This window comes from Folsomia candida, unplaced genomic scaffold (assembly GCF_002217175.1).
Source record: "Folsomia candida strain VU population unplaced genomic scaffold, ASM221717v1 Fcan01_Sc006, whole genome shotgun sequence".
Classification (NCBI taxonomy): Eukaryota; Metazoa; Arthropoda; class Collembola; order Entomobryomorpha; family Isotomidae; genus Folsomia; species Folsomia candida.
Genome location: NW_019091198.1, coordinates 4,470,708 through 4,486,402, shown reverse-complemented (window position 1 = coordinate 4,486,402; position 15,695 = coordinate 4,470,708). Strand labels below are relative to the sequence as shown.

Here is a 15,695-nt window from a genome sequence, read left to right as displayed (position 1 = left end):
TACTGCTGCAGGATAAAACTGAACTATTTTTTTACGTGATGTGGTAAAATCCTACACCACCTCCAACCTCGTAGCTAAATTAACCGTAGTTAGTGAGAAAATAATAGAAATAAGGGCAAATGATACTTTGACATCAGCACTACCACAACTACCACCGATCTAGTGTACCTAGGCACACAATTTTTGCATTTTCTGCCTTACGTTGTAAATGAAGTATAAAGTATTGTTATTAATAACGTAGTGCACACAGTCACGAAGTCAGGTCCCAGAATTGCGATTAAATAGTTAATATTGAAGTCTTGAATTTGATGACTATTCAAATTTAAGTTTTGTTTCGATTCATCTCCGAAAGCCTCAGGACCACGGTTTGTTTTTCTATCTTTCTGAAGGAATAATTACAATATCATGGGATAGACTGAAAAATTTATGTCGTGTTTGAATAAGAAATTAATTGTGGAACGAAAAGATAGCCAGATTAATCAGCAAATCGATAACTAAGAGTGCCTGATGTGTGTTTAGTTGAACAATACAAGCTTGTTGTTACCTGGTTCAGTTTTCGAAAATTTTGAAGTACAAGCAACAAGTAACAACTACAAGACACGAAACGAGAAAATTAGAGACTGAATTCTTCCTTCAAAAATAGCATCATCGTACTTGCTCACGAGTTGATAACCCAGTTTCAGTGTATATTTGGGATAGTGTCGCATGTCAACCCGGAACACGTCTTATTTTTGTAAATATGCTGAATAAACAAAATAGTTGATAAGAACTTGTGACTTGCCACCTGCATGATTTGGGACCAAGTTTGTGGAAGGATAAAGGTACGTGCAACGCTTAAAATATTTAAGGAAATTTCAAATTGCATCGTATGTGTATACTTTATCTACAATGGTTGGATTATTAACTTGAAGCATTTCTGGAGTCCCATGATAAGTCAGTTTTGATTCACGAACTTTTGCAATTCTAGGATTTTGTCATGTTGGAATTTATGTGAATTCATTTACAATGTGTAGTGCATGAATCATCACAGTCCTAGTTTCAGGGCAAAGCTATAATTTAATGACAAACAATCAAACGAATGAAACAACGGAAAGACCTTATCAGAACATGAAGTCCGAACGAGCTGCATCTAATCGAAAAATGAAAGTCGTCTTTCAAATTATGAGCGATTTTTTTTCAATATGGGTTTTAGTTTAAGCTGTCCTACTGCTCGTCTACTTTACTTATATTTTTTAATCCGTATTCTAATCCACGATTCATCCCTACATCTTTAATCATGGCATGGAACATTCATATTATATATGCATACAACATATTAGGCTTTGAGTGCATTTAATCATATTTAATTTTAACACAAGGTTTTTAATTAGGCCATATATTTTCAGTAATTTACCCAAACTACTCCGTTATTGAATTACTAAGGCATAATTTAGTAGAAATTATTTTCTGTTCCATGTGCATTTTAAAGACCAAGATTGGCTGCTTAAAAAATTTTACATGCTTTAATTCAATTATAAACAAATTTTGCAATTTCAAAATTTCAGACTCATTGTTGGAAGTCTATTCCTTTAAATTGATACGTCAGCATTGTCTCAGACAATTTGTCTCCCATATGTTACCAGACATCACAGTATGTTATGTTACATATTTACGAAGACTCTTTAATTTTTTGCGACACTTATTTGCAATGGTTATTTCAGTACTCTTGTCTGCCTCGAATCCGATATATATACGGGATCTATTTAAAGACCTTGTGTTTTAAACCCTCCTTTTTGTTTCATCTACATTTAGTTAGTATTAATTGTTGGGTACTATTTGATGATGATATTTCGCTGACATTAATACTACAATCATCAGTACAATCCATTTCTTCAGTTATTGACGTAACCTGTTAACCCCCATTCTTATAACAATCATACTATTCAAGTACTCATGACGAAAAATGCTTATTGAATTACTTTTACAATTTTGTTTTCAATGGGAAAGGTTTATGCTGTTTAATCCAGCCATATAATAATTGACTTGTAATCCGCGTAGAGCGTGCTATCCCCGTCATAAGCTAAAACAAGGTGACTTTTTAAAAGAATAATAATACTTCTATTTCGTTACGTTCTTCAAAAATTTATGACATTCCCTTCCACACATTTCATTAATTTATTGCCTAAATTGGGTTCGTCAGCCCATAATTCCCATTGGTCGTAAAGTTAAGAATAATCGGGTTTGAATGGTTTTACAATTCGCATATTTTGTTAAAAGAAACCGACTACAACAACTTCACAATCAATAATAGCTGGAATAGGTAGGTATTTTGAATAGTAATTTTAACTTCACAATCACACCAACATTGATTAAGCATTATTTTTATGCAATGCGTTTCTTTATTTGATCGCTTAAATAGTGAAATGTGATTGAACTCTGTCGAAGAACTGTAACAATTGACAGCCACACATGTAAGTATGACACGATATGATATGATATGGCACAATGCGACCGACTTTATTATTTTTAGGCTTTGAGCATCGACAGGACTACTCTGTTTTCATAATAAATCTATTTACTAAGGACTGAATAGGGTCCATTGACTTTTATATATTTGTGTTATAAAATCCTACAGAATTTCTTTTGTTGTTTTATAATTCAGTTAGTGCATATAACTTGTGACTGAGATTTCCTATTTGTTTTTAAATGGTCGGCGATGTGTGTTACGATGTGAATGCATTATCGAAATTTAATGCATGTTGCACATTATTTCATAGCAAAATTTCATAAATTGAACAAAAAATGAGGGATTCATGCATAAAAAACTGGAATGTAGGAATGTACTGGAATTCTTAAATCATTATCCTACCCAAACATCCATTAAATATGTGTAAAAATACATTACATGCAGTTCAACTACTTCCATACTCATTTAACTTGTTTGCATGTCTATAGTTCGCCATGAACAGGGTATGGTGTCCATAATTTGCACAATTGTCCTTTGCAAACCAGTAATTTTATTTAGGCAAATCCAGCATACATATCTTTATGTAGTCCATGTTCACTGTTCCAGAGTAGACGTTAGTTAATTCGCGTCTTTTTGCATGCATCCCACGTCATCATAATCATACCCACTACGAGAATAGGAAACTGTGTAAATAATGAATGAATGCTGGTTTATACAACCTGGCAGGTTGACGAATATAAAATTAAATAGAAAAATATATTTTTTCGATATGTATGCATGTTTATGCAAGCGAAGTTTAGGATTGTCACCGAGAATAATTCGCTAGGGAAAACCGTCTTGAATAATGGAGAAAAAAAATTTATGGGGGTCAAAGCAGTGAAAATAATTTAACTTGTGATGATATTTATTCTTCCATATATACGCAAATAATATATTTTTTTCTGGTACATTATATAATCATTCGATTGGGTAATACTCCAATTTCACATCATAATCCATAAAAAGTATATCGAACAGTTCTCCATCGAAAATTTAAATTAGGTCTGCATTGCCATCAGACACTTGTAAAACATAATGTGCAAATGTTTTTTAAGTCACATGTTGGACTTATCTATTGTCCAACATGTTTTTGCTAATCGCCTCATTCGTTTGATTGCCTTGTCATAAAATCCAGCTGTCTATACACGTACTAAATTTTAAACTGGATCTTTGTTGGCTTTGCATTTCAAAGGCTTAGAGTTAATAATAACAACTTGGGTTTCCTCATTCGTCAAACGACAAAAGCAATAATAAGATTTAACTTCGGTTGCCCGTGGCCATGATGAGACTCCATTACAATTTGCATGTTATGCTCTTGCCTTAATTACCTACTTATTCTCCTCCAACCGTATTGACTTACCTTTAAACATGCACACTCTGAAAAGTTTACGACGGCTACTGGCTTAAAAGTTGGGGGATTTTGCAAGACATCATCTGATTCATTCCGTTGTTGCATGATCATTTCATACATGTAAAGATATATGCACAAGAAAATACGTACGTGCAGCACGGGTTTACTGAGCCGTCTACAAGTGACAAAAAAGGTTTCTGTTCTGATTTCGAATGCCAAGGTTGTGGGTGTTTGTGTGAGAAGCAGGGTGGTTACTTTCCACTTTTCCTCGTATGAATAGTCAATGTTTTACTCTTTGGATTTCAGCTCTAACAGTGCAATATATAATCAAGTTGTGCTGAAGATCAAGATCTTGAGAAAAAAGAAATTTCCTCCAAATCATAATTAAATTGCACCAAGAACAGATTTGACAATCAAGGGAAAGGAAGAGAAGCGTTAAAACCAACAAGTAATTAAATTGCATCAAGCACTACTACTGAGATTTGGATAAAGGAAAGCAACAACATATAATTTTCATCCCGAAGCAAAAGGTCTCATCTATCAGCCTCGTCCTCTTACTAGATAATTAAATCAAAGTGCCCTTCCTCAAGTTCACAAGCAAATCTGGCCAGGAGTAATACAGTACACAAGGCTTAAAAGCGTGGAAAACTAACCAGGTTCCAAAGAGAGAGAGAGAAGCAAAGCAAATCTGTCCGTACAAAGCAAAGCCGTAAACAAGAATTCATCATCTCTTCGCAGAGCAGCAGAGTTTGCATTTGTATGGCTTTGTGTTGATTTGACTGACAAAAAGGTCCAACGGAAACTCGAAACCCAAATTCAGTAGTAGTGCATCTGGGACCGACCGACTCTACGCTTTGTTGGCCTTGCACTAGTCATTACTATTTACCATTTGTACAATTTACTACTCAACACAGTCAACATCAAGGACGACAAAATCACTGGATGAACTCGGCGATTTATATATTACTCAAATTGATTACTTTGGCTGTGCAGACATGTCACCCATGATGTGCTGATGAGCAACGTTGCAGCAAAACTGGTCAGTTCCGTCTGTCGTCTCCCTCTGCTCCGTTGGTGGAGTTGTCTCTTGTTTTCGTCGTCTTTTGAAATCGGAAGCTTATTTAAAAAATTCAAGACTGAACCGCAATTTAGAACCAGACAAAATGAAGTTGTATTCCGTCTTGTGTACTTTTGTCGTCGCGTTCATCATCATCGGTGAGAAATCGTGGGCAGAGAACCTTGATGCCAAGTTGAGTCAGTGGTGGAAGACCGTGTCGACCAGATACCCAAAATACGATGAGACAACCACATTGATCAAGGAGATGGAGAAAGCCTTCCCAGACTTGGTCCACATATACACCGTAGGAAAGTCGGTTTTGGGGAAAGAAATGTGGGTCATTCATATGGGGACGAACATAACGGGAGACCGACCTCTGTTGAGACCACCAATGAAGATTGTTGCCAACATGCATGGAGACGAGACCGTCGGAAGGGCATTGACACTCATGATGTCGGTCGACTTGTTGCGAAAATACGAAGATGAAGATTCAAGGTTTAGGGCAAAACATTACTATGCACACTTAGAAGCGTTGTATATCAGTTTTTAATTATAAAATTTGAATGTCACATTTAGAGTTGTTAAGCTTCTGAACACCACTGATATTCACTTGATGCCATCCGTAAACCCGGATGGGTACGAGGCAGCCAAAGAAGGAGCATGTTCCCCTGATCCAGACGCTACAGGGAGACAAAATGCTAATCGAATTGACCTCAATCGCAATTTTCCAGATCAATTTGAAGTGGGTGGGCTTGATGACTCGGCCCTGATAGCTAATAGACAGCCCGAGACTTTAAACATAATGACCTGGATTGTTAGCAATCCATTTGTCGTATCGTTAAATCTTCACGGTGGTTCAGTTGTCGCCAGTTACCCATACGATTCAGTGCCAAAGAGTGTAGAGTAAGTAGTAGCATAAACGAATTGTATATTTGTATGTAATAAAATAGTTTGATGTGACTTTTCTACAATTTCACCCCTTGGTATATAGGAATAATCGGCACTATAGCGGAAACGACGTTCCCAGTTTATCTCCTGATAATGACGTCTTTGTCAGTTTAGCACATCTTTATGCTGATAACCACAAGACAATGAAAGGTTATGAGAAATGCGGTGACCGATTTGAAGACGGAATAACGAATGGTGCCAATTGGTACAATGTGCGAGGTACTTATAAATACATGCACAAGCATATTTACATATAAATTTGAGATTAGATTACTTTTTGACAAATTTCATTATTGTGCTTGTTCTCGTAGGTGGTATGCAAGACTTCAATTATGTTCATTCAAACTGTTTCGAAATTACCATTGAACTGTCATGCTGCAAGTTTCCCAAATCTTCGACCCTGCTCGATGAGTGGGCCAATAACAACGAATCTCTGTACAAGTTTATTGAAGTCGCACATACTGGAATCAAAGGACTTGTGAGAGATTCTAAAAACAATCCAATCGGAGCGGCTGAAATTATTGTTAAAGGAATTGGCTACAATGTACGAACGACTAAACAGGGAGAGTATTGGAGACTATTGACCCCTGGAAAGTATCGTGTTGGAGTTAAGGCACTCGAGTAATTGTGCAATTAATTAGTAATTCGTACTTGATTATTTACATGATTAAATTTTTGATAAATTTAATACACAATTTTCAGGTATGAGCCGAGCGATTTCGTTGATGTCACAGTAGTTTTAAACCAAGAAGCTCCCGTTTTAGACTTTATTCTCCAACCATCTACTAAAAAACACTCAGGAGTCAATACATCCTCGTCGGGTAATTACTTGGTCGTTTCATTTTGCTTCTTCTTCCTCTTTTCGACACTTCGTCTGTAGAACTGTCAGATTTATATATCATGAAATGTGTAATAATTATACTCGTTGTGTTGTGAACATATACATACGTCCTGTCTGAAGATTTACCAATTTCCGAATGAAAAAAGTATTACAATATAATGTTATGTTTTAGTCAATATTATTAATATTTAGTGACATGATTAGTCAATCAAGCCAACATACTCCCATATAGTATATGTATCTGCATGCATTTGTTTATGTTCTTCCAGAGGAAAAGGAAGATGAGGAATTGCTTCCAGTATTTGATCATTGCTGTGATGCTGAATAGCAATCTTCCCAATTGTGGCCTGTTTTTACTCCATGTCACTATCTAGCATTGCGATTTTTATTGTCTTATATTAATACCTTATATATGAATAAGTTTGATCCATCAGTCTACATTTTGTCCACAAATGTCACAGTTTAATTTATTTTAACTTTCCCGAACTTTTTCTGTGATGTTGAATAACTTGATTGATTCAAGATTTTCTCTCAAAGAGTAATCAGAAGTATTAATAGTTTAAATTAGTTTAACCCATTGTGATGTTAACATAGTGTGTAGCACCGTTGGTATAATAACAAAAAATATATACTTTAATAAACTTATAGAAAAATTGCATTGCAAAAACATTAAATTTACGAGGAAATACGATTAAATAAATTCACTGTTTTTATATTTTTTTCATAAAGCATCTGATATCTACCACACCTTCAACCCGGAGTTCAAGCACCACAATTATGCTGAACTAGAAGCATTCATGAAACGGATGAGCCAACAATATCCGCACATATCAAGACTCTACTCGATTGGGAAGAGCGTCCAACAACGGGAATTATACGTGATGGAAATCACTGATAATCCTGGACATCATGAGTTAGGTCGGTTGTTGAGAACACAGAATATGATTTGATTAGAGGAGAAGTAATTGGGACAATGTATGTAGCGACGATTAATTAATTTAACTTAATCATATATTCAGGTGAACCTGAATTTAAGTACGTGGGAAACATGCATGGAAATGAAGTCATTGGGAGGGAAATGTTGATCACACTTATTCAATATCTTCTGGAGGCTTATGGTCAGGACACCAACATTACGAGACTGGTGGATACGACTCGAATTCACATAATGCCGTCTATGAATCCTGATGGTTACGAAGTATCTACAGAAGGTCACTCATATTACTGTGAAATTTGCAGTTTGTGTTCGAACTTCTAAGTACATATGCTAATAACAGTATTATTTTCTTATATATATTTCAGGCGATGTTAAGGGTGATATTGGACGAGGAAATGCAAATAAAGTTGATCTCAACCGAAACTTTCCTGATCAGTATGATGAATATCTCGATAATCTGTCCGACTCGGATGAGAGTAAAAAGGACCGTGAAAATTTGGTGTTGGAACCAGAAACAAAAGCCGTGATGAAGTGGGTCAAGGAATATCCTTTCGTACTATCTGCCAACCTTCATGGAGGGTCTCTAGTCGTTAACTATCCATTTGATGACAATAAAGACATGGAAAGTAAGGAGAGTCCATCCCCAGACAATGAAGTCTTCAGGGAACTAGCTTTGTCGTACTCTAAGGTATCTAAGATGAGGCTTACTTAGTGTCCTTAAATTTGAATATTCTCTTAATTATTGTATGTTTAATCCGATTTATAGTCTCACAAATCAATGTGGAAAGGAGTTCCATGTCCTAAACTTTATCCAGACAAATTTACTGACGGAATAACCAACGGAGCATCTTGGTATATTGTCCAGGGTGGAATGCAAGACTGGAATTATCTGCATTCAAATTGCTTGGAAGTAACTTTGGAATTGGGATGCGTCAAGTTTCCCATGGCCAATAAAATTGCTGGCTATTGGGATGATAACAAAGTTTCTTTGGTCAACTTTATAGAACAGGTTGGATTGGACATTCATTCAATTCATACATATAATTTCTAGTCTACGTCACGATGCATTTTCACATTATTATGTTTTTTAATAACTTTTAGGTTCACACGGGTGTGAACGGATTTGTAATGGATGAAAACAACAATATGTTGGGTGGAGCTAAAATTTCTGTTGAAAATTTGAAGCATTCGATCACTTCTGCTGACGGAGGAGATTTTTGGAGACTCCTTTCCGCTGGCACATATAACATAACAATTGAATTCACTGGGTAGGAAATTGACTTTGTTAATTGCCTGTGGTTGTATGATCTTAAATATATTTCAAATGTTAATGTTTTCAGCTATGAAAATTTAACACGGACTGTCACGGTCAACAAGGGTATTGGAACGCCACTCAATTTTACATTGAAAGCCTTGCGAGCCAAAGAGTGGTCACAGAAAGCCGACTATGGAATTAACGAAAACATTGCTACAGATCTTTTCACCGACATTAGTTCAAGCAATCTTCAAGGATTTTCTGTAGATAATTTTGATATTTTAGATCATCAGGAAATTGGAGATATGCATGTTCTTACAATGACAGATCAAGTAATTCACAAGAATTAGCACTATTATTATTAGAATAAAGCTGTATAAGTATGTATTCATATTCTGTACTATGTTTTCAGATTGGTTCACCGGATGATCTCAAAATACATATCTCCCTCGTAGGAGGGATTGTAGGACCTGCAGGAAATGAACTTCTAGCCAGAATTGCAAGACATTTAACAATGGCATATCGTCAATCAGATAACCGAATTGTCAACATTTTGAAGAAGAGTGTAATTCATTTCGTACTGCTCCCAGACTCTTCGGCTCTCTCGTCTTCAAGTATGTGACATATGCAGAAAATTTTATTATAATTTTTGTGATCATGTAAAACTAATTTGATATGTAAATTTTAGATAACTGTGTAGTGGATGACACCACCGTGGCTGATTATATTAGTAAAACCTTGTTGAACTTGGCTGAATACGTTAAATCTATGAATAACGACGTCATCCTAAGTTTGACTTCTGGTGGCAAAAGCTTATCGTAAGAGTCGTCATTAATGTGACTTATCTTCTTTATATCAATTTACCAATCTTCAGATATGTTTTTCTATTCAGGTTCCCTAAGGACGAAAAGTGTATTTATATGTCAATTAATGAGCTGTTCCAAAAATCAACAAGTCGAGATCCATGTGCTTCTGTAAATATATCGAGTACAGCCGATCTAGTAAAGGATGGCATGTTGAAGTTAAATATTGTACGCTCACATTTTATCAAATTATGTAACAGTAGCTTAAATATGTTTCTGATTTTTGACTATGTTTTTTTAAGGTTCCTCTGTCCTTGTTTTGTTGTGATGTTCCGGCTATAAATGATGTCACTGAAGCATACATCAAACATCTGGACCATTTTATTGATCTTTTAGATCTGTCTTCCCAAGGTTAGAATAGCTATATTTGTTTGTTGTTTATATCTTGTATGACATATTCACTTGTATACATATATTATATATTATTCCTTATTTGTTTCGCAGGTATTTCTGGCAATGTGGTGGATAATTCAGGTCAACCTTTGAGGAACGCTCAACTAAGCGTTGTCTCCGGACATGGTCACTATGAACAAGGAAAAATTAGCAAAAATTCTGGTCGTTTTGTACAAATGATGTCAGAAGGATATCACAAAATAAATGTATCACTACGAGGTTATGATACAGAGATGCGGACAGTTTACGTCCCTAAGGGGAGCTTGAAGAATGTCAAAATAGTGCTTTCCAAGAGTTCTTATAATATTGATGACAATAAAGCTGGCTCATCATCACCTCTGAGTTCATTTCTAAATGGCGGACAAGACTACTTTTACTACCCAAGGAAAGAGTTTCAAAGTATAAAACAGTTGCATCCTCGTAATTTCGATGTCAACAGGTAATAATCTTTACTAGTTATTGAAATGAAAAAGATTTAGTTTATGCATATGTAGTTTGACTGACTCGTTGTGACTAATTGTGTGTGTGACCAACTTTTGATTTTTAATAAAACTGAGGAGGAATTGTTACAATTAATTGTTAGTGTTTTGTGTAATATTGAATGAACTTGAATTTTAGATCAAGAGCTAAATGAATAGTTTCTTCTTTTGCTAAAAATTATTCTAAATATCATTTTTATAATATTTATTTTGTCTTAAATCACTTAACCTCAGTATCACATCCTTGCATATTTTGTGATACTTATATAAATGCGTTACACTAAATATTTTCTTGTTAACAGCTTTGAGGGAAGTGGTGAAGCATTGGTTCTGAGGATTGGAGGTGAAATGTGGCGTAAAGTTGGAGTCGTATTCGATGGGTTTGCAGTTGCACCAAGTAGTCTTTTGGAGTGGATTCGAAACTTTATTTCGGAACAGAAAGGATCGAGTGAATCAAAAACACAACTAAATATTTTTCTTAAGGATGGAAATGGTACATTTAATAGTCAATTTAGCAAATTGTTTTGTTTGTGACCATTCAATTTTTTTAATAGTTACCAAAGGCGGCTTAGGACTTGCTAAAATTGAGAAGTGGGCTGTATTCAATCGATTTCCAGTTGTATTTGACATTATTTGCACTGAGAATTATGATTCCAGTTTGCTAAATTATGCCAAGACGCTAAGCATTAAAGACAGGGAGGTAATAGACACATATCATCTTGAGTTTTCCCATTCGCTATTCCTAAATACCAGGGGTGGGCAAGATACTTGGTCAAGATACAAGATAAAAGATACAAGATACAAGATAGTATCTTTATCTTGTATCTTCGTCGCCTGATCAGAGAAGTATCTTGTATCTTGTATCTTCTATCTTTTAGAAAGTCGAAAGTATCTTGTGTAAGTATCTTATCTAGATATGCCTGGCAGAAAAGTATCTTAAGATACTTTTGACAAGATACAAGATACTTTTTCTCAAAATTCCGTCAAATTACGTCAATTTCTTACTAAAGTCAGTCAATTTGACCATGAATTTGTCGTAACCAGAATTTGGTGAATTTTTAGTTTATGTTTTGCCAATTCGTAACAAACTTGTACATATATGCACATATATATATATATATATATGTACATGTGTACTCGTACATACATACTGATACATACGTTGCACATTACATCTACGCTGAACTAATGTATAGATCTTATAGGGTTTAGTTTGAATAAGCAGGGAATATTGTAAAAATAATACCAGCTTCTTAAGAATATACGTATGTTAGGTAGAGTTCTAGTTTTTCGAAATTTAGACCTTTTTCGAAGTATAAGCACTGGCAACAAAATTTGTAAAATGATTCTAGAATGATTTTAAATTTTGTACTCACTAGATTTTTTCGGTTAAATGATTAAACATGACTAATTGGGCATGAATACCAAGCTAAAAAAGAAAGTATCTTATCTAGTATAAAAGTATCTTAAGATACATATCTTGTATCTTGACTACTCAATTTTTAGAAAAGTATCTTGTATCTTGTATCTTGTGTACTTAAACAAAATGTATCTTTTATCTTGTATCTTATATCTTGTCTTAGAGAGTATCTTATCTTGTATCTTGTATCTTACGACCAAAGTATCTTGCCCACCCCTGCTAAATACCTACATACTTTCTATTCATGTGGTGTTTTGCTCTTTTTTTTAGATATATAATTTCATGGACAAGAGTCTTCGAGAAGCGATAGAAGCCGTGAATAACGAGATTTCATACGATAATTGCGAAACCAAAGAAAACGTTGGAATCTCGCGATCTTATGGGGTACTTGATTTTAAATTCAGTCATATTTAGTTGGTTGTCAGCATTACTGTTACATTGGTAATCTATAGCTAATAGAGTTCATTATTTCTATGAAATAGGAATTTTACAACCGAACACACTCCTTAATTTTTCCTGTTCCTGTGAAATGTTGTTACGGATCAAATCGTGGTGATGATTTTGCTTTGAGTCTGCTGTCATTTTTCCAGTCTCTTGTTACACAAGGAATACATGGTACATAAATAATAATCACATAATCACACAAAGAAATAAGTTGTCCATGTATTTCATATTCAAATATGTTAATGAATTCATTGCAAATGTGAATTAGGTTATGTTACCTCTGCTTTACACGAACCTATTCCAAATGCAAAACTCTACTTTGGTGGAAATGACACTTACACATTTTCTGATTTGTTGGGACACTTTGAGAAGCCATTGCCCCCAGGAGACTATAATGTTGAAGTAAGGTTTATGCTTCTTATATTATTATTACGATACTTCGGTCGGCTATTGTGTAACTTGATTCATTATTACGATCCATGTATAGGTTCATGCAGAGGGATACTTTAACACTGAAAAATCAGTGACAGTGTCCACAGTGAAATTTACAAACGTACTTTTGCCTTTGCAAAAGAACGATGCCGTTTGGGGATTGCCAAGAGTTGCTTTTGTTACTTTACTTGGTAAATTAATGAAAAATACTTTGAACAAATTGCTAATTTATGAACAATACGAGGAAGCAATGTTGTTATTTCACATTGATGTGGTTTTATTTTTCAGCGAGTTTTTTGATAGGAGTACTTGTCATTGGCTCAATGTGTTTCGTGGCTTGTCGACGTAACCAAACTCGCGTCAACGGATTTGGTTTTTTTCAAGGGAACAATAAACTAATATTCGATGATGAGGATGAACAATTATTCTCCATCAATAAAGGTCGAATTATTGGTTAGTACATATTTGATCTATCTTGCATTGTATTATGTATTGCATTGTTGTTGTTGGAAGATGGTTTTAGTGAGTAGCTTGAGATTTAAATGGACGCTATGATGTGATTCATTTTTCCAGAGAAGAAATTCAAAATAGATTCTGATGATTCGGACGACGAGGATAGTGAAAACTTACTAAATGTCGGAATGCGCCAGTGGACGAGAACGTGAAAATAATAGCAATAATATTAATATTTATTCATCGATGACTCAACTAATGAACGCGACGTGCCTTATGCAGACTTTCTTGAGACAATATTTACCATATAACTGTACAAAATGGTTCAAATGTTTAACACTAGCGTGTACACAGATGATGTAATTGAAGATGATGGTGCATTTATATTTTACGATTACCAAAGCTATATAAGTATGTACATTTATTGACGGTATTCTGTTGGTAAATATGTTAAGGTATTGATAATATTTATATATGTAAAGTTTGAAATTGATAAATCTCATTAGTTGTAGGCTTAATATTTTAATTTTGTATATTCAAATGAGGTGATATGTGATACTATTCTATAGAATATTTCTAGAACAATGCTAATGCAACCTTTTTGAATTTTTGTCGAGTTCACTTATTGAAATGAAATACATTTTATCAAGGAATATGTTCTACTCTGTTCAAGCTGAGGTTCATTTACTTCTCGAATTAAACATCATACATTATGTGCATACAACATATAAAAACTTGATACCTTATGAAATTGGTCAGTGGCAGTTCAATCGTTCCCCAAGAAAGAAGACCTCTCCAATTTCATCTTACCTATTTTTTCAGTATTCCAACGAATAAAACTCTTCCGATATGTCAAACATCAGTTTTTTGAATTTTGCATTTGTAAGTATTCTTGGAGTATTGTCGCAATAGTAGCATTTCGTCAATTAATTATACTCGACTGATTCCTAGGTAAAACCAACTCAGTTTAGTTACTCACCTTGCCCTATGCGCCCTATGCGTGGAATATTAAAAACTGGGAGCAAATCCACTTCTGACCTGCGGCAAACAGGAGATTATCTTCAGCAAGACGAAGGTGGACAAACTCTCCCTGTTACTCGTGCTAATGCTGAAGACAAAAAGCACACACCTACGAGACGCCGTCTCCGAGAAGTGAAATTCAGCTATGTATCCCCCATGGACAAGTGGGGGGTACGAAAACTGTATTGCAGAAGCCTGTAAGCATTCATATCCATTAAGTAGAATACATCATTTGACAAAAATTTGACTTTGCCCATTACATGGTTTATAGGAGCATGGAAAGTGTTGCTGATATCGAAAGGAACAAGTCGCAGTCAAGTTCAGGCCACCGAAAAGTGGACCAAAAAAACAGCAACGAAAAAAGGCTGAAAACTAGAGCTTCTGCCATGGAGTTATCGCTTGTCTCAGACATTGAGGATATACAGACATTCCTAGATACTCGTGTCCGAAATCGATTTCGCCAACCTGCTTCATTTAGCTTGCCTAATCTCAGCATCTCAGAATACTTTGAAGTTGTTAAGGTATGATAATTATAATAGTTGTACTATACTTTAATTTTTGCTAATTAAGGTTTTCTTATTCATGAACTTTATTTGTTTGCAATCCAGTCGATAACAAATACTTTTGACGGGAAAGCCTTTAAGTCACTCCCGATGACGCACAACACAAGAATAAAAGCGTACGTGAAACTTACGATGAAGTTAGCGACAAACCTTAATTTGGACAATTTAATCAGCGAAAAGATTTTAGAGCAACGTACGTTTTTTTGAGTAAATGATATTATTTGATTGTTTTAGTAATCAGTGACTTAAGAATATCTTTTTTTGCATGTTCAGCAATCATGCCTCATGCTAGCTGCTCCATTCGGAAGAAAAAAATGTTGTTCCTCAAGGCCTTGATTGACCACGTTTATAGCAACGAGTCGCTGCTGCTTTTTTAAACTTGTCGGTATCGGGGATCTGACTTACACAAATATTTCAACTATTTTGACAAACCTTTCATGGGTAGTAAACTTTTAATATGAAAAATCATATTTTCTGACACTATTTTAAACTCGAAACCAAATTGTCCCTCTCGCTTTCCCTCGCATTTTAAGCAGACTGTTTATGGAAAAAAGAAAGTATGAAAAAATTTTCAGGTAATGAAATAAAACGCAAACACGATTTCATAAACAATTGTTTTTAAAAGTTTTTCAATTGAATCTCAACCATGGCGTGGGAATTTGAGATTACTTCTTTTGCATGCATATCTCATCCTGCCTCACCTTCATCATCATCACCTTCATTTTCGCAATTCTACTATGTATACATAAATACA

General features: G+C 34.9%; 1 protein-coding gene across 4 annotated transcripts; it reads left to right on the top strand.

The window, feature by feature from the left end:
* The first annotated feature begins 6 nt into the window (after positions 1-6).
* LOC110850729 (carboxypeptidase D) lies at positions 7-15,553 on the top strand. 4 transcript variants are annotated; one of them, XR_004835121.1, is made up of 29 exons: positions 7-821; positions 4,143-5,388; positions 5,470-5,796; positions 5,885-6,060; positions 6,153-6,462; positions 6,544-6,662; positions 7,412-7,600; positions 7,702-7,893; positions 7,985-8,307; positions 8,386-8,628; positions 8,721-8,887; positions 8,960-9,206; positions 9,287-9,488; positions 9,563-9,692; positions 9,767-9,905; positions 9,980-10,088; positions 10,182-10,569; positions 10,912-11,102; positions 11,164-11,309; positions 12,300-12,413; positions 12,512-12,644; positions 12,742-12,875; positions 12,961-13,096; positions 13,194-13,358; positions 13,484-14,240; positions 14,310-14,575; positions 14,650-14,899; positions 14,987-15,134; positions 15,215-15,553. XR_004835121.1 is itself a non-coding variant. In XM_022098259.2 (25 exons), the coding sequence occupies exons 2-25, from the start codon at positions 5,000-5,002 to the stop codon at positions 13,568-13,570; spliced, it is 4,761 nt and encodes a 1,586-aa protein (XP_021953951.1). In that variant the 5' UTR covers positions 7-821; positions 4,143-4,999; the 3' UTR covers positions 13,571-14,244. The 4 variants fall into 4 exon arrangements, 1 of the variants encoding a protein (XP_021953951.1); XR_004835119.1 differs by having other exon boundaries at positions 13,479-14,240; XR_004835120.1 differs by lacking the exon at positions 7-821 and having other exon boundaries at positions 4,040-5,388; positions 13,479-14,240.
* Positions 15,554-15,695: the final 142 nt, after the last annotated feature.

Excerpts from the sequence above, each read along its gene's own strand:
- LOC110850729 (XM_022098259.2), top strand. The coding sequence starts at position 5,000 with ATGAAGTTGTATTCCGTCTTGTGTACTTTTGTCGTCGCGTTCATCATC. Across the intron at positions 6,663-7,411 it reads AGTCAATACATCCTCGTCGG|CATCTGATATCTACCACACC; the intron begins GTAATTACTTGG and ends TTTTTCATAAAG. Across the intron at positions 10,570-10,911 it reads CGTAATTTCGATGTCAACAG|CTTTGAGGGAAGTGGTGAAG; the intron begins GTAATAATCTTT and ends TCTTGTTAACAG.